The sequence below is a fragment of the Triticum dicoccoides genome, chromosome 4A, assembly GCF_002162155.2.
Source record: "Triticum dicoccoides isolate Atlit2015 ecotype Zavitan chromosome 4A, WEW_v2.0, whole genome shotgun sequence".
In the NCBI taxonomy this organism is placed as follows: domain Eukaryota; kingdom Viridiplantae; phylum Streptophyta; class Magnoliopsida; order Poales; family Poaceae; genus Triticum; species Triticum dicoccoides.
In genome coordinates this window covers 586891514-586910734 of record NC_041386.1, presented here as the reverse complement: position 1 = coordinate 586910734, position 19221 = coordinate 586891514, and the positions used below count along the sequence as shown (strand labels likewise).

The 19221-nt window shown below is 46.0% G+C and overlaps 1 protein-coding gene across 2 annotated transcripts; it reads right to left on the bottom strand.

The window, feature by feature from the left end:
* Window positions 1–13983: 13983 nt before the first annotated feature.
* LOC119287009 lies at window positions 13984–18942 on the bottom strand. 2 transcript variants are annotated; one of them, XM_037566484.1, is made up of 2 exons: window positions 17514–18942; window positions 13984–14291 (listed from the first exon to the last, which is right to left on the bottom strand). In XM_037566484.1, exons 1-2 carry the CDS (start codon window positions 18563–18565, stop codon window positions 14267–14269), a joined length of 1077 nt encoding a protein of 358 aa, XP_037422381.1. In that variant the 5' UTR covers window positions 18566–18942; the 3' UTR covers window positions 13984–14266. The 2 variants fall into 2 exon arrangements, with proteins under 2 accessions (XP_037422381.1, XP_037422380.1); XM_037566483.1 differs by lacking the exon at window positions 13984–14291 and adding an exon at window positions 14743–15039.
* Window positions 18943–19221: the final 279 nt, after the last annotated feature.

Sequence of the window (19221 nt, the reverse complement as noted above, 5' to 3'; positions counted from 1 at the left end):
CCAGCCATAATCCTTTGCTCGCTTCATGTTGAAGAAAGCATCTTGCACATGAAAATCTAACTCAACACACTTGATCAAATCATTGAATATCGTCACATGACAGTGTGGTCTTGGAGTGAGATTCTCAAACATCAAATGGAACTCAGACGTATCACACGGTTCCGGAACTGGCAACGGAACAAAACGGATGGTAGGCTTTTTATCCAAAACATTGCATAAGAGAATTCCCCACCAGAGATCAATCCAACCTATGATACCCTTTTCTGCATATGCCACGCTCATGGTATTATGAAGCAATAGCTTATCCTTGGCATTCCTTGTCTCATTATCCTCAGCGATACAAGCGACCTGAGAGTGCCAATCATTCGTGTCAGATCGATATATGTGGAGTGTGTAATGTTTGCGAGACTCAAGACTGAAATATTCAACATGTGGGAAAATGACAGCAAAGTCTTCACTGTTATCACTAACAGGCAAGATGGCAGCCATGTTTGGCGAAAAAGAAGACGGGTATGGCCTTGCAAGAAGATGAAGAGAGGCGAAATCGGGCCCTGCTTTGTAAACAAAATAGTCGATGAACCGCAAGTAACGGTTGACACTGTCCGAGAAGGTGATAGCCAACAGTACAAAGCCTCTAGTTACACCAAGTATACGAGGCGGTGCTGCCAAGCGATCCCCGGTCTGATCAACGCAGCTGACCAGGCACAGTGAGATGGCTGGAGGGTCAACTGCTTCAAAAGAAACCTCCAAGTGAACCCCTTTGCTATTCTTGGATTTTGCGATAATGGAATTTTTCAACTCGCCCACTAAACATTTTTTATCCAAGAGGATTTGGGGGTGGTGGCCACACGGAGAAGAATGGTCTTGCATTGCCATGACGGAAGTGAAAGGGTGCCGATGAAGATATGGATCGTGGAAGGCGGCGAATGGCCTAGCCCTGGGAATTGACGGGAAAGAAGCTCGGGGGTCGATGTCAGGGAATCAGGGTAGATGAGCTCGGACTATGGCTGCCTGGGAGTTAGGGCAGACGGCCGGAGACGGAGCATCGTGGAAAAGGCCAAAGGTGGGAAGTGCCGGGATGGCGGTGGTGGTGGTGGCGGCAGGCGGTCGAGGTGCGCGGCGGCAGGCGGTCGAGGCGCTCGGCGGCAGGCGGTCGCGGTGCGCCGCGACGGCAGGCGGTCACGGTGCGCGGCGGCGATGGTGGAGCCAAACCCTAGCGAGGCGGCGGCACGAGGGAGACAGATTGAGCGAGGGGAAGAACCGAAGGAGCGAGACAGATCTTTTTGACAGATCGGTCGCAACAGATCCCTTTAGTTGTATTCCGACCTTGGCCTATCAGTTGATAGTCAAGAGTAGGTGTGCATTCGTGTTTATCGGTGCCTTTTATTCTTGTGGTCCGTCAAGCCATTCTATTTCATAATGACTAGGAGAAGCAAACTCCAGTACCTCATCCATATCTAGGATTGGGTCAAAGTAGTTGTATTTCGCATATCAAAATGCCAATCCAGCTTTTGATTATGTTCTATCCTGAAGTATTACCATCTTATGTCAAGAATGTCATGGGAATTGCACACCATATTATGAATTCTTGACACAGTGATACTTCTCGCCATCATTATTCATTCCTCGGTGTCATGTTGTCGCAACCGGAATGCCGACAAGTGAATCGTGACGTGTGAAATCAATACTCCTAGCAACTCCGTTGCTTGATAGTTAATGGACAATAATTTCATTCTTAGCATGTTGGTTATTGAATCATCATTCTAAGATTGATCGTGCAACCTAGTCCATTTTCCCTGGTGCACTCCTCGATCAATGAGATAGGATTGTGTCAATCCATCACTCTCTTGATCACATCGTCTTGCCCTGAAAAGCAAGATTGTTCTCGAGCTTAGTAACATATCGATGGTTCGTGATTTTCCGAATATCTTCTCGGAAGTGTTACCAGGTTGTCACCTGACCGCTATGTTGAGTTCGTGATCAAGTTGGTTTCTTGTAGCCATGCTTTTCTCCAAGAATCTGTGTGGGATACCCCTGAGCTAGTTGGTTAAGCCAAACAACAACTTGGAGAGTTGGAAGATAAAAGCTTGTCTGACTTAGCTCATCACTAAGGGATATCCTTGTGTGTGTGTGTGTGTTGAAGAAAGATGATATCTTCATCGACTATTCCCCGTGATCAGTTGTTGAACCTATTGTCTTGTCCAAACCTTGATTTGAGTGTGGACTATCGTCAAATCAAGTTAGAACCAACGATATTCGTAATGTTGTCTTACTCGTGGTTGATTCCTCGAGCATGCACCATTACATCTTTTGGTCTGACCAATACTATCACATTGTTCACATAATGGTGGAAGTCCAGTGATATGGAAATTCCGATGAGTTGCTGTTGAGCCCATCAGCAGCATTTATTCTCCCCCATGATTCATGTTGAACATCAACCTAGTGTTGAAAACTTTGTAAGCAATTCGTGTTTCGTTCATGAGGTATATGTTTGGATGAAAGAAGTGACTTCCTCTAGTTCATGTGCATTTGAAGCAAGTTGCCACCGTAAATTCGAGTAAGTTTGTTTCTACTTCCTCTGGAATCATCCCAAGTCAGTCATGCATGTGCGAAGTATTCTATGGTATGATAGACCGATCATATTCATTCCATATGTATTCCCTAGCACACCAAGCCACTGATTGATTTGTTCGAGAAAAAGGAGTTGCTGTGCGAATACTAGTTCATGCACAAGATTCAATATCCTCGATGGTGGTTCCCAACCAGAACTCGATAGTGTTTTATTATAAGACTACAATGTGGCCATTATTGTCGTGGACAACATGCTCACATGTATGTAGCAGAACTAGCTCATGTTTTGGAGCTTGCCATCGTAGTTCATTTCCCGAGAATCTCGCAACGTCATCTCGTCGATTTGTGTTGCAAACTTTCTTCTCCAGACATGTTGTCCGAATTATTCCGTTACCAACCAGATCTGAATCTCAGGCAGATATGATGGTTTGGTCATTCCCAGTATTTGCATTTTGTTCCCAGCTTGCACCGTCTTTGTGCCTTTTCACTATGGGCTGCCTTCTTAGTAATTTTTGTTCAGGATCATCCTCAAAAGTGGTCCTACCATGGGTCCCATCCATTTCCGATGATAAGAAAAATCATCCATTGCGTTGTCTTCAACAAGGTAGTCCACATCATCCATCCTAGTCCGAGTATGCCATTTCTTCAAGCTCATTCAAATGATCAATTGTAGATTGCCTTAGGATGATATAAAGAGTTTCAATGATCTCTGAATCAAAAGTAATTCTTTTTGCCACTTAAGGGAATAGTTCTTTGAGTCACCTTCCCTGAGGTGCCCCGTTATGGATTCATGGCAATTTTCTCGCCACTTTGAAACCCTCGTCAAATTGTTTCTTCTGTCGCTCCTGATGCAAGTTTTGTCTCTCAGCTCCAGAGATGTTTCTATGTATCATTCCGTGAGTTGATCTTGTGATCATCAAGATGATCCTAAGTTGCTCGAACCTCAAGAAGATCGATTCCTCCAAGATCCTCCCTTTCTTCTCGTTGTCATGTTGGATGTAGTTCTCAAAGCAAGATGTCGAGATCAAGGTGATGCAATGGATCCACATCCTCGAGAAAGACATCTGGATCGTGAAGATTGTATTGGCTTGTGTCCCTTTGTCTTCTTACCTCACGACTTCAATCTCGGGACGAGATTCTTGTTTAGTGGGGGTGAGTTGTCACATCCCTAGTTCTATTAATGCCTAGTGCTAGCATCTGGTGTTGCATCGTGTTTAAATTTCAGTTAAACCTGAAATGGGGATTGCCTAAACCCTAGCATTAAAGGAATTCACTAGGTTCAACCAAAATATTCCCCATAAATACAAATGGCTTTCAAAAATGTTCATCATTCTTGGAAAATGCTGGAAACGGTAACCAGAGGTGATGCACATTTTTCCATGACATATTTGGGCTCTGGATTAAATCATACTCTATTTGCATTTGGGCATTTAAATGCTATTAAATATTTTAAATGCTCAAATAATCATAAACTATAATGTTTACTATAGGATATATTCCCAACAGTGATCATGAGTAGTTTCATGATTTTTGGAAGTGTCTAAGTATTTTTAATAAAGCCCTAAAGATTACAGGAAAATAGAAAACTGAAACAACAAAGAGAGAGAGAGAGAAAGGAACTTACCTAGGCTTACCCCACCCGTGCAGCCACCTGGCGGCCCAAGTGGTCGGCCCAGCCCACCTGGCCACCTCCCCTGCCAGTTGTCTTCCTCCTCTCGCCAGAAGGCAGAGGGGAAGCAACGCACGGCGCTCGCGTGTGCGGGCACGCAGCTGCCTGCTTGGCCCTCCCTGGCCAGCGCGACGCTGGGATCGTCTCCTCGTGGCCTCCGGAACCCACCGACCCCTCGCTCACTCTTTCCCCTTCGCCCCCTCGCTCTCTTCACGCCATGGCCGCCGCACGCTCGAGCTCGTCGCCACCGTAGTCGTGCCCACAGCCGCCCTCGAGCCTCTCCGACCTATCCTCGAGCTCCGCCACTTTTGCCTCGTCCTCTCCACCAAGCTACGCAATGCCGGACGCCCCCGAACGCCCTCACCGCCATATTCTTCAACCTCGGTCACCGGAGATCCCTCTCGGCGTCCCGCTCAGCCTCGACTCTCCCCGGCCTCGCCGACGCCTCTGCTGGATTCGCCGTGAGCTCCTTTTCCTTTCCCCTCTCTCCCCGTGCTCGTCCGCGCCCTCTAAACCACCGCAGCCGCTGTTTCGACCGAAGCCGAAGCTCGTCGCCGCCGGCCATGATGTCACTGTCGTTTTAGCCATCATAGCCCGCGCCTGAGCGCGTCAACGCGCTCGATGCCTTCCCAGGAGCACGCCGCTCCCACCAGCTCCTCCTCCCGTGCACCACAACGCCAAACCCGCAGGTGCCCGATCGCCGGCCGCCGCCACGAGCTCGACTCCGGCGAGCTCGTTCCACCCCGCGCCTCCCGCGTGCCTCCCCTGGATGCACGTGAGCAAGGGCAACCCTCTGGTGCCCTTGGCTTGGCCCAAAACCGCCCGTAGCGCCACTCCGACGATCTTCCGCCACGGTTTTGGTCGCCGTCGGCAGAATTCCGGCGAAGCCGACGTGGCGCTGTCATTAGCCACTGATGACGCCCTAACTAACCCACCTAGCTCACTAACACCTGGGCCCCACGCCCTAAATAATCTAGGTTTTATTTCTGTTTAGATTAGTTTATAATCACGCGGGACCCACCAGTTAGAGTTGACCGTGCTGACGTGGTTGTTGACCTGACCCCACATGTCTGTGACCCAGACAGCTCTGTGTCACTGACCAGTGGACCCCACTGGTCAGGTTTGACCTGGACCGGGCGTGTTGACCTGCTGATGTCACACTGATGTCATGCCGACGCAATAAGCTATTTTCTGGATTTAATTTAATTCAGGAAATTCCAGAAAATACCCAAAACTTCTAAAAATCATATAAAATCAACCATAGCTCAGAATGAAATATTTTATATATGAAAAATGATCAGAAAAATGCAATCTATCCATCTACACCATTTTCATGCATGTTTGAACAACTTAAAGCTGCTGTATAAGACAATTTGAATAAATGGCATTTGAAATGCCTCACATGGAGTTTGAATTTGAACCCATGGTTCAAACCAACTTCATTTAATATGGTTGCTAGTTGCATTAGCTCAATCAACAGCATATTGTCATAACATTATCATGCATCATAATTGTTGCATTGCATTGATTGTGTTCCTCTTTGTTTGCCAGTATTTGTCACCTCTCGATAGATGTGATTCCGACGATGAGTTCGATGACACCGATGAAGAACTATACTATCTTCAGAAGTGCCAGGCAAGCAAAAACCCCTTGTTCATTCCGATACAATCCCACTCTCTCGCTCCTGCTCTCTTTTACTGCATTAGGACAACATCGATTCAACTGTTACATGCTGCGGTAGTTGAACCCCTTATCCTCTGCATGACCTGTCATTGCCACAGTAAATAGATGAAACCCACTAGCATGAGTAGGAGTTGTTTGAGCCTTGATGTGCCTACTCATTCATGCTTGTTTGTTGTGCCTGCTACTGCTTAGAGTTGAGTCGGGTCTGATTCATCGGGAATGAATTGGAATGGTGGTGAACATGTCCTAGTGTGTGTGAGCTAGGTGTGTAAACACGATTTGGTAAAGGTAGCGGTGAGAGGCCATGTAGGAGTACATGGTGGGTTGTCTCATTGAAGCCGTCCTCAGGAACTGAGTTCTGTGTTTGTGATCCATGAAACAGTTACTACCACACATTGGGATCCTTAATTGACTCTCTCGGCTTCTTAATCACCCTTGTCCTCTGTCTAGGAGTTGCAAGTAGTTTCTGGTGTTTGTAGTATGCTGGGGGCTGCATGCAGCGCTGACCATAGGGGTGGGCTGTGTTGCGGTAGGCACGTGGCATGGTGTACCGGGCGCCCGTTTGGTGTCTCGGGAACCCTGCTCACATCGTTCGGGGTCGTATATGGAAACCTCGGCCGGACTCCCTGTGGATGGAACCTGAATAGGCGATAAACCTGGACTAGAGACTTGAGTGTTTAGGTAGGCCATGGCCGACACCCTCGCTGGGCTTCCGCTTGAAGGTTGCCGAGTACATGTCGTGTAAATGGCGATAAGTGGTGAGAGCGTGTGTGAAGAAGTACACCCCTGCAGGGTTAACATCATCTATTCGAATAGCCGTGTCCGCGGTAATGGACTTCTGGGTTGCCTATAACAATTCATAGACAAGTGGAAGTGGATACTCTAAAATGCGCAAGATAAGCGTGAGTGCTATGGATGGCGTTCTTGTAGGGAGACGGGAGCGGATCCATAGTGGTGTATTGATATGGTGAATATGTGGACTCGTGTGCGCCACCTCAAAAGAGTTACTTGCAGTCGTAGTTCAGGTTAGCCACTGAGTCAAAGCTGGCTTGCTGTAGTTAAACTCCACTACCCCCTTTGTTGATACCGATGCATATGTAGTTAGTTCTGATGTAAGTCTTGCTGGGTACATTTGTACTCACGTTTGCCTATTTTATGTTTTTGCAGAGAGACTTCATTCTTGCTAGTAGTACCACTTGGACTTCAATGTTTAGCTTGTTACCTCAGCTACGATCTTGTGCCTCGGCAGGATCTGGTAGATAGTCAGGCTTCTCAGCCTTTTTCATTTGTAGATGTCTGTACCCAGACATGTTAAGCTTTCGCATGTGCTTTGACTTGTATGCTCTGAATGATGGGTCATGAGACCCATGTTTGTAACATCTGGCTCTTTGGAGCCTAATGAATAAATACTTGAGTCGTAGAGTTATGTTGTGATGCCATGTTGTATGTACTCATATCGGGCATATTGTGTGTATGATTGAAATGCTTGGTATGAGTGGGATCCGACAATCTAGTTGTTTATCCTTGGCAGCCTCTCATATGGGGAAATGTAGTCTAGTGCTTCCTGAGCGATAGTAGTCCACTACAGTCCGGTTCACCGGAGTCCTGCTAGCCCAGCACTACTGCTCTGAACACTTGACTGGCCGGCATGTGTTTCACTTCGTTCCTGTGTCTGGCCCTTCGGGGAAATGTCACATGGTGACATCCGGAGTCCTGCCTAGCCTGCTACAGCCCGGGTTACCAGAGTCCTGTTAGCCCAGTGCTACAGCCCGGATTCGCACGCTGCTGACCGACATGCTCGAGGTTGATTCATGTATGCCTGTCCCCATGGGTTAGTGCCGCTTTGGGTTCACGACTAGCCATGTCGGCCCGGGTTCTCTGTCATATGGATGCTAGCGACACTATCATATACGTGAGCCAAAAGGCGCAAACGGTCCCGGGCCATGGTAAGGCGACACCCATGGGAATACGGTGCGTGAGGCCGCAAAGTGATATGAGGTGTTACCGGCTAGATCGATGTGACTTGGAATCGGGGTCCTGACATCGGGTTACCTCGTAACCATCACATGCATAAGCTTACCATCACGGACATCATGCAATCATCTCAGAATCCAATCAAGCTTGGTATTACAATACCGTAGTAATCAGTACATGATCACAAGGAGCTTGACCTTTACCCGTGATTCTCGCATAACACCACAAATATCCCACAACTCGGTATCCTCGATACCACGATGATCCTCTCACGATCACAAACAAACTATTTCTCATCCTCGAACCAAGGTTATTATTAAGCACATTATTATTATTACAGTTGACCCATAATGTGACCAACTACGAACTGGCCCCTTATCCATGGACGTGGCTATCGATAGATTTAATACACACTCTGCGGAGGTTAGTACATTGTACCCACACCACGGAACCCATGGCCTCGCACTCCCATTCGAGTGGACCAACGGCGTTCTAACAAAATTGTCCTACTGCCATGACACTGTCCCGGCCACTCCGACCAACTCCCCTTTGGGCTAAGTCATGGGTGGCCCCGTGCCTACCAAAGGCATCAATGGCCACCGTCGTGGCAAAACAATAAACGGTCCCAAACGGGGACATGTGCACATAACCAAACTCGGGCTCACAAGGCTTATGCCGTCCTACCCGGCCAAGGTAGCGGCCGCGCATAACCTTCCCTCGTTGGAGGCAGAGGCATGATAATAGACCCAGTTAGGACCTTCCCATAAAAGGCAAATATGGCTGCACTGGTCAGCTCGATATGGTGGCACCATGACTCAGCCAACAGTTGTTCAAGTTCATTTAAGTCCGGTTAAACTTGAATGCAAATGATGCTGAGCCATATTAAAAATAAGATGATGCAACCATAATGCATGAGCATGATATCAACATAAGCATGGAGGTGCAACATAATCATCGAGCATATCCACAACATTAAATCATATATCCGAATGAGCAGGGCATACGGACGAGCATGAATATCACAAGCATAACACTACTCATAGCATAACATGATCACTAGCATCAACGATAAATACCAAGCAAGAACATAGCAATAATACTACCAAGTAAGCATGTAAACAAATAGTGCAACGGAAACATGCATAGCAACGGTTCTCGGTAACCGACATTAGTCATGCACCGCAGGACATGACCAACCCAATATGTACTACTATCAAGCATGACAATATGAAAGTAATACTAGCAAGTAATTCATGATAGCAAAGTGCAAGAAAGCATAGCATGGCAGTGAACACAAATCCATAAGCATCACAGAAACAGCGATAACCGTATCAAAACAAGCAGACATTTATTAAATATTCAAGTTGAAAACCATGGCTACTGCAGGGCCATCATGCAAGTGGGTGTTTTGGCTTGCCTGGGGGTTACGGAGACTCCAGGAAGAAGTGCGGTGAAGCCGCAGAACGAAACGCCGGACGGTTCTCTCTCGGAGGGGGATGATTAGAGGCAAGGGCAAAATGGTCATTTTCACTATGGGACCACCTAGTGAAAATGTTACCAGCAGAAATATCTCAACGAGACGAAGGAGTGAGCGTTGGTTTCACCTCAATCGGAGTTACGGTCGCGAGACAAGACGAAGGAGTGAGGTCGGGCAGGCTCTAGAGCGTCACAAGCAAGCTTCAACAGGTCTCTAATGGTGGACAGTGGCTGGGCATGGCACGGGGACGGCTCTAGTGACACATTTATGGTGAAACAGGAGGGGGCCCGAGCACGGGGTGACAAAGTCGAGCACGGGGAAGCTCCTGGATAAGGTTTGAGGTCGAGAAGAGGAGGGAGACGACGGGAACAGCGCTGAGGTCTTGCGAGAGCGCGAGTTTTGGCTGGCACAACCCGTGGTCACCGCGTGAGCTGGTTCAAGCGGCATGTTCTAGACAGGCCAACCATATCTAGTGGGTAGACCTCAGTGCCCTTAGTATATATGAAGAAAAAAATTGGTCCAGGGGCAAAGAAGAGATTTGCACCTAGCTCCAAAAGATTGCAACAGTAAGGTGTTTGTGCTGAGGTGAGGAGGATACAAGGGGGGATAGACTCGGGGCTTTGTCACGGTGTGATCACACACTAAGATGATCACCTCTGTAAATTTTCAGCTCATTAGGATGAATATTAATGGTACTTGCTATAGAAACCACCATAATGGCCAGAATTAGAGATGATGAAGTTGCACTCACATGAAGAGGCAAGTTGTCTAAAATTGGGCATGGCCTAATTATTTGAAGATATGAAGATGCTCAAAAAGTTTCAGGCCATTTGGATGAACCAAACTAGCAGTTGCTTCACAATGCTTTATTCTGACTAGAAACTTGGAAAAATTGCACAGGGCAAATTGTTTGATGAATTGAGCCAAAACTTGGTGGTCAGAGTTGATATGGATAGTAGAATGCCCTGGAAAATTTTCAGCTTAAATGAAGCAAGATAAAATATGGTTGCTTCACAAACTGAAAATCTAACCAGAAACTAAGATTTGGGGCTGGGCTCACATATATACATTTCATGAGCTCAAATCTTGTGTAGAGATTTTATTTGATTATATGAAGGACCATGCAAAATTTCAACTCATTTGGATCATCCTAGCTAGTACTTCCTTCACAAACAATTCCCTCAAACGGGAATTTGAAAATTTTGCTCAGGAATATTCACTTGGCAAATTAAGTTGAATTTTGGCATGAGGCAATTATTTGGACATGAAAAGGTGCCCAAAAAGTTTGGGGTCAATTGGGCAAAGGTAAATGACACTTGCTTCACAAACTGCCATTCAGGACAAAATAGGAAAGGAATTGATTGAGCATGATGAGGAACATGGCAATTGAAATATTTCGCCATATTTGAGGAAGATATGACCCAAGCAATTTATGAGAATTATTTGGGAATTTTAGGAGTGATGAAAATATAGGTTGCTTCACAACCTAGGGCAAATTGGGTTATTCCTTTAATAGAAAAAGGAATATTTCCAAGGAAAAGAATATTGGGGTTGGGCTAGGATGAAAATGGCAAGGTCTTGGGATGTACTTGAGGATGACAAGCCACTCTGGAAAGAAAGAAGAGGACATCTTCTTCAGTTTCCAAACCACATAGCCACGGGAAAAAAAACTCAAGCAAAAATCTTAGAAAATCAAAAGAAAAGAAAGGGCCAAAAATCAGGATGTGACAGCCATTGACGCTCTTTCGGAGACCACCTGGCCATTCTATCACGAAGATAGGCACGAAGAATCCTCGGGATGATGACAGCGTGCGGTCGGTGGGGGGTCATCCCCGAGGGTATGGAGGGCATGGAGCACCCAAACCCATTCGCCTTTCAGGTGATCCCGAGCGATGCCAGTTCCAAAGACTCCAGAGGTGAGGAGGAGCTTGACGGCGTGGCCAACGAGGAGGCCCCGAAGGGGGATGAAATGGTGGAGCCTCCGCCAATGGCGAAGAAATGCGGGAGGGCTTTGGCGGGGGAGTAATCGGCCCGGAAGGCAGCAAATGGTGCCGCCTAGTCAAGATCATTGGTGTGGGTAGGTTAGTTGTCCGCTCGGAGATGATGTCATACGACGCCGGCTCGTCCTTGGCCCGGCGCTCGATCTTCACGACATGGTAGTGCGGGGGTGACGCCGTCTCATCCTTGACACGGTGTCCGATCTGGACGCCGCGGTTGCATTTGGGTGATGCCGACTCGTCCTTGACCCGCTGGAGCGGGGACGCTGGCCGGAGTTGGTTTCTCGGTGTGTGGTGTCTGCATTGAAGCGGCGACGCCCGAGAGGTCACGTTCGTCAGCTTCGCCCTCCCATACGATCAAATTGGGGGCATCAATGTCGCCCGCTGCATGCTCTAGGTCAGTATGAATGCGGCGCTCGCGTTCGATAAAAAGCACGGGAGAGGCGGTGGTTTTTTTGGTGGGACAGGGCAGTCAGACAAGGGTGTGGCTGACCACAAAGCCCCCGCCCCTGTTCTTATTGTTTCTGCAAAGGGCGCCTACGGGCGCGCTAGTTGGGCTCCGCCCATTTCCATTTTTTCTTCTATTTTAAACGTTCAAAAAAATAATGCAGCACCAGACTTCAAACTCGCGACGAGCTTCTTCGAAGAAAACGAGGGTAACCCTAGGTCATCGAAGGACTAGTGCTTTCTAAGGTTTTTTTTCCTTTATTTTATTTCTCTCTTCAATCGCGAGAATCCACCGGTATTGGGAAGCTTACACAAGCTTCCCAAACCAGCTTTTTACCGATTCGCTGGTCATTTTGGGGGTGGTTTTATTCCAGTTTCCTTTTTATTTATTTTTTAAACAAATCATGTTTTAAAAAAACTATGAATGTTTTTAAAATTCGATGAATTTTTTTTCAAATTTGATGAATTTTTAAATTCAGATGCTTTTTTTAAATCGATGAACTTTTTTCGAATTGAATGATTTTTTTAATTCGGTGAACTTTTCAAATTTTATGAACTTTTTAAAAATTTCCTGTGCAGTTTTTAATCACGGATTTTTTTTCTAAAGCCAACCAGGCAATTGTTGATAGATCAACCGTGACCAGTCAGCAGCAAAAGCAAGCAACACCGAAGGGACGTGACCACGCGAGCACACTTGCTTGGGCCGGGCCCAAGAGTGTGCCTGCCGTGGGTGCCGAAACTCCTAGTTGGCGCCTTTGGCGCTGACTAGGAGCTCCTAGGGACCTTTGTGAAAAAAGAAGGGTCGACAAGAAAGAACAGGGATAATATGGCCCATCAGCCCAATATAACCCAAAAAACAAAGTGTTATTTTTCATAAATCCTTCTTGCACTTTATTTTTTAGAGTAGACGTAGAAACTTTGAAGCTGGTAGTTTAGCAAAGCTTTCCTTACTAGATCTTGGTAGACATATGTGGCTTGATGTACCCCCACGATTGTTGTCGAATAAAAAGGAAGTAGGTTTACTCAACGCGCGGATTACCGATCAAACAGGGTGTTGTAGGCGTCTCATCCAGGAGCTGGCGCACGCAGTGGCTTGGTATGGGCCGACCCAGTTACACGAGTTGGGTGGTCGCCCGCTCGTTGTACGCTCGTTTTATGGTTGTCTGGTCAACGGTTCACTTCGCTAAAAAGAAAAGGTCAACGGTTCACCATTTGAACCAAGAAAAACCATGATTTTAGTTCGCAAAAATAAAAAAAAAGTTATGAATTCAAAATGTTCACAGATTATGAAAAGTTCATCAAATTTGAAAAAATAAATGTTTTGAAAAAGTTCAGCGAGTTCAATAAATCATAGAATTTGGAAAAAAAATCATCAATTTGAAAAAACTTCATTGAATTTGAAAAAAAATCATCAAATTTGGTAAAAAGTTCACCGAATTTGAAAATAGGTTCATCGATTTTGGAAAAAGTTCATTGAATTTGAAAAAAATCGATTCTGGAAAGGTTCGTTGATTTTGAAAAAAGTTCACCGAATTTGAAAAAAAGTTCAGCAAATTTGAAAAAAAATCATCGATTTCTTTTTGAAAAGTTCATCACTTTGTCTGCAGAAAAAAAAACACACGTCTAGACCGTCAAACGAACTAATACAGGCTCATGTTGGATGGCGGCCTATGCCTATGTTGGATGGCTTCGAAGGTCCGGACGTATGCAAGTGATTTGAGGGTTTAAACCGTCAAGCGGATCAATACATGCTCATGTTGGATGGCCGCTCATGCCTATGTTGGATGGCTTCAAAGGTCCAGACGTATGAAAGTAATTTGAGGGTCGACTTTGGAGATGCCCTGACTAGGAGAGCAAGATACGAGCAGTAATGTTTCACTACTGAACGAAGATCGCGTGATTTGAGGGTCTAAACCGTCAAGCAGACCAATACATGCTCATATTGAATGGCGGCCCATGCCTATGTTGGATAGCTTCGAAGGTCCAGACGTAGGAAAGTGATTTAAGGGTTAATGTTTCACTACTGGACGAACAGCCCGCGACCATGGAGCCAGATAAACCAGCGCACGCACCGCCGGACGTAAAGGCTTCACTAAAATTAGTTATCAACTACATCCAGTTACCACTAGGAAATTAATGATAAAAAAGATTGGGTTTAGGCTTAGTTTAGCAAGTCTATATATATATAGACCTCACATGGCTAGCATAGAACATAGTGGACACACACGGCCAACAAATATAGTCGATACAATGCAGAAGATTTTTAGTAATACAAGTCCATTGGCAATGCAACACATCATACGCATCACGGATGAGGTAGGAAAGACTTCTTAAGCTTTTTTTGTACCGGGGCTTTGACTATGCCTTCGAACAATTTGAACTCAAACTTCTTTCCAGCCTGCGCACCGATCATAGCAGCCCGCTGTACAAGCTTCTTACTTAACATCCCTATTCAGCAGCATTCGATATTTGCCTGTATAAACGACAGTAAAAAAAATCTATTAGATGATATGAAATATCTACTTGCAGAGGTTAAATCATCTAAACATTGACTATAAAGACACATAAACAAACTATTATCCAATTAAATTAAAATTCCAACAACCGCTCTGCTCTTACTAACATTAGCAATTTTGTTCACGCCATCTCTTTCTGACTGTATTGAGTATTCTTGTCATACAACACCCAGTTTCCGGAACTTGCAAGTTCTCTTCCATTCCATGTAACTCCCTGTGTTTCAAATTCTAGATTTGTCCCAAGTCAAACATTTCTATCTTTAGCCATCAATTCCTAGAAATTTGTACAGTATAATGACTGAGCATAATTGTCATGGTGAATCTAAAAATATAAATCTTATAATCTTGAACTATAGAGTGGATTTCACTTTTTATCCATAGTCTTAACATTTGTGACAGCAATTACCCCATTTAATAGGAATTCCTCCTGTTTACCCTATTTAGTCTAACTCTAATATCTGACGAATGGTACAAATATAGGGACAGTACTGAACGCATTCACCAGTTAACATTTCCCATTTAGTGAAACATTTGCCAGTTTATTCAGTTCTATTTGGTAGGACTTGTTCATCAGGTCTACATGGCCATGCGCGACTTCAACAATCCTAGCTGCTTCTACTACGATCTTTGTTGTAGCTACTGTCCTTGCTTCATCGATCGCTTGGCTGAAACCTGAAGAGAGAAGCTAGCGCATGCACGCTTGTCCTGTACATGCATGGCGCACAGAAATTTTATGCTACATACTAGTACTAGAACAAAAACAATAATTACGAAAAATACAACCAAAATACTCTACTTAAGTGGACTACTACTACTAGTGCCCTATTATGCTCTGGCTAGCTCTCGTGTTTAATTCTGTCTGGCTAGCAGAAGGTGAGAACATTGTGGCAGCAACAGTTGCCACACAAAGGTGCAGATGAGGACCTGAGAAGGTAGTTGGATATTAAATATGCCAGGGCAAAATATGTTTCTGATATTGCAAGCCACGTAGAGCTGATAACTCTGTGCAACCTTACAGAATGGGTCAAGTTTAAAAGGGGGTGAAAGCTGACACAACTTTTACTAAATGGGATAAGTGCGAATAATTTCTGCTCAATGGGCCAATTGTTAAACTAGGGGTTGAAAAATGGAGTTCACACTAAACTATACGCATTTCTAGAAACCGGTAGTTATTAAAGATAGAAAGAAAGGTTTGACTTTGGACAAAACTAGAATAACAGCTAATATGAAGAAGAGGGAGACCCTAAATGTACTGCAATTTTTACATGGGCCACGGATCCACTGCAATATTTCCCCTCAAATAAGCCAACCATAGTGATTGCCGATTTTGTCCCAATACAACTCTCCCTAACAAATGGGCCACGCCTGCCAGTGGGTCATTTTTTTTCCTCTCTCTCATTTGCATCTTTTCGTCGAGGCTGCGGTGGCAGGTGGCGGCGGCGCGGATGTCCAGCGACGGCAGCACAGAAGTCCGGCGGCAGCGGTGGTGTTCCAGCAGGCGGCAGTGGTCCAGTGGCGCGGCGGTCAAAGGAGGCGGCGCACTGCCATGGCAAGCATTGAAAATTTATGGGGAGGGTTGCAACTCTCCACTATTTGAGGAGATAATTTTTTGGGTTTAGGGAGACTGCTGAAGCAGGTTTTTTGCCTCAACTCTCCCTATACGTGCAATTTCTTGGGAATAGGGAGTAGTTTGCTGAAGATGATACAAGTGTACTACTACTAGTGCACTATTATGCGCTAGCTAGCTCTGGCATTTAGCTGTGTCTGGCTAGCAAATGGTGGGAACATTGTGGCTGCAACAGTTGCCGCACAACGGTGCGGACGAGGACCTGAGAAGGTAGTCGGAGATTAAATATGCTTCTGATATGGCAAGCCACGTAGACCTGATGACTCGGCCCACCTTACAGAATGGGTAATGTTTAAAAGGAGGTGAAAGCTGGCACAACTTTTACTAAATGGGGCAAGTGGGAAGAATTTCTGCTAAATGGGCCAATTGTTAAACTAGGGGGTGAAAAATGGAGTTACACTAAAGACTAAACTATGCGCATTTCTAGAAATCGGTAGTTACAGATAGAAAGAAAGGTTTGTCTTTGAACAAAACTAGAATTACAACTAATATGAGGTACAGGGACTTAAATGTATTGCCATTTTTACAGGAGCCATGGAGCCACTGCAACATTTCCCCTCAAATAAGCCAACCATAGGAATTGCCCATTTTGTCCGGTGAAAAACAGCTGGGTTAGGCTTACACTTTGCTTATTTTGTGTGCGATGGAAACTTTTCGGTTCCCACAAAAGAAATAAACATTTAATACAAAAGCAAGATTATCTACCAAACAGCTGCACACAACAAAAGAAAACATTGCTTAATTCGTGCAGATAGTGCATCTTATCATTTTGACAATGGCCCAGGAAATAGTATGGCACGAAAGACGCAATGCATGAAAGCTGAATCCTGGGTATGAGATAACCTACCAATGGTGTGCAATATTTTCCCCTCAAATAAGCCAACTATAGGATTATTTTATTTCCTTGGTGCACATTTGCACCGTTTGAACAATGGCTGTGGAATTATTTTCAATAGGGGTTAGTTACACTACATGGCGTGCAAGATACAGCACATGGCGCACTCATGAAATCATTCATGTGCAACACACCATAAGCAAGCAGAAACTTTGGTTAGGGAACAATGCAGTGAAGTTAAGCTGGACACTGTCTTTACTTTTGTTATTTTGTCTGTTGAATGAAGCCTTTTTTATACATCTAATCAAACAGAAACCACGGAATTTAAATGTGGTGACAGGGGAGCAGTAAGTGCTGAATTTATGGGCAGAAACGAAAATGCTAGCGAGATAAATGCAGGCACAATGTTCACCGTCCTCAAACAAATACAGTAGTTATTTTGAAACAACAAATCAGGTAGATCTAAAGAATACTAGCTGGTAGCTGCACATGATCAAATGAAACAATAAATAATGACCAGAATTGTAATGGATGGAACCCATTCTTTTGTGATAGACTTGCACAACATAATAAAAACATTGATGTAACAAATCCACATCCACTCAGTAGAAGTACCCAAAGTACTCTCTGCTGCCAGTACAAGTTGGTTTACCTTTGATACTTCAGTTTGTAAATCATTTTGCTACGAAAGGATATGAAAGCCCTTAACAAAATTACCTGGTTGATGAGAAAATGCCCAGATGCTTGGAGATCCCACTCGGAAAGTAGGTGAAACAATGACCCAGGGGTCTTCCAGAGCCGCCAAAATTAGCCACGCCTTTTACAGCCTTGTTCCTCATATCAAGAGCAATCACACAGGCCTTATCCCCACGGGGATCAGGCATGTGCATAAGGTAAACAACATCACCGTCATGCAAGCTAAGAGCAGGATAGCCTACACAAATTTTCTTCAGGCTTGGCTTGGCATCATCTCCCTCCTGCGGATTAGGTAGCATTTGGGCATACACAGGGCTATCCAATGGTACATCATCTGAGCATCTGATAGTGCAGTCCTCCTCCCAGTTGCTACTACCAGAAGTAGAGCCAATGCTTGAAATTTTTATTTTTTTTGTTGCAGCAATCCAACCTTCAGATATCGGGGAGCTTCCAGTGTCTGAGCCCGGTCTGACGTTACTGTGCATCTCAAAATACTTGATGTAACCTTGGAGAACAGTGATGTTCCGAACATACAACGGATAACCCCTGAGTGGATCGGGCGACAGCGGCGAAGGTAGTGGGATGTAGCGAAGACTCTGGTTGTTAAGGAGAAGGTCACAGATGATAATGCCCCGCCTAAGGTCGACCCAACCCACTGAACCAAGCTCCCCTCCAATGGTGATCCCCTTGTTGGGAGAGTGGAACTCAAAATCCTTGGGCGAATCAAGAAGCATCAACTTGATGTTCCATGCCTTTGTCTTGGAGTTGTACAGGTGGAGATTAAAGTGCCCGTCGGTGTACTCCCGATCAATGAAGGCCCTGCGGAGCACGGCGATGAAGAACATCTCTTGGTCGTGGCAGTGCAGTAAGGCAACCTCTTGGTCGTGGATCCTGAAGTAGGGGGGAGAGTGGACGAGCTTGACCGACGGCGGCGTCTTCTTGGTGCCGGCCTGGTAGACGAAGTAGCGGATGTTCTCGGTGTACATGTGCTGGCGCTCGGGGCAGATGGTTGATGCTGAGCAGGACGAGGCCGTCCTCCGTATAGGAGATCTTGGGCATGTCAGCGAATGCATCGGGCTTCAGATCTGGGCAGTGGACGGTGAAGCAGGAGACGCGCGGCGGGGCAGCCGGCCAGAAGGTGACCAGGATGCGCTTGCCCTTCTTCTTGGTCCTGCTCCTGCGGCCACTGGCGGTGGTGGCGTTGGTGCGGTCGCTGAGGTAGCCGAACGAGTCGATGAGGATGGTCTCCGGGAGAGGAGAATCCGGATCGTCGGGGTGGATAGGCGGAGGGATCTGGAGCAGCCGGAGTTGGTGGTCATCCATCACCATGGCAACCGAGGAGGTCGATGCGGAGGTGGCGGCCGGAGGAGGAACGGGAGTGGAACCCTAACGCAGGGAGGAGAGATGAATCTATGGATGGGCTCGCTGGCACACACTGAACGAGTCGATATTTATCTCGGGGACTCCGACGCACAGAGGAGGCAACGACTGGGCCGGCCCGACTCTGTAGCGCTCGGTACTGTAGCAATCAGCTCATTGTTGCATCATTCTCAAAAACAAAAAGCTCATTGTTACCACGTTCTTTCCTAAGGGGCGACCGAGAGGCGATCGCAAGGAGGGTCCACCACGTTCTTTCCTAAGGGGCGACCGAGAGGCGATCGCAAGGCGATCGGGAGGCGGCGTCTAGGTTTAGGTTTTCGAGCGTAGGGTGGTGGTGATCTCGGGCATC

What these genes read in the sequence shown, in the direction of transcription:
- LOC119287009 (XM_037566483.1), bottom strand. Translation starts at nt 18,565, where the DNA reads ATGCATTCGCTGACATGCCCAAGATCTCCTATACGGAGGACGGCCTCG. An exon ending in GGCATTTTCTCATCAACCAG is followed by an intron (nt 15,040 to 17,513) that starts GTAATTTTGTTA and finishes ATGCATGTACAG; the next exon opens with GACAAGCGTGCATGCGCTAG.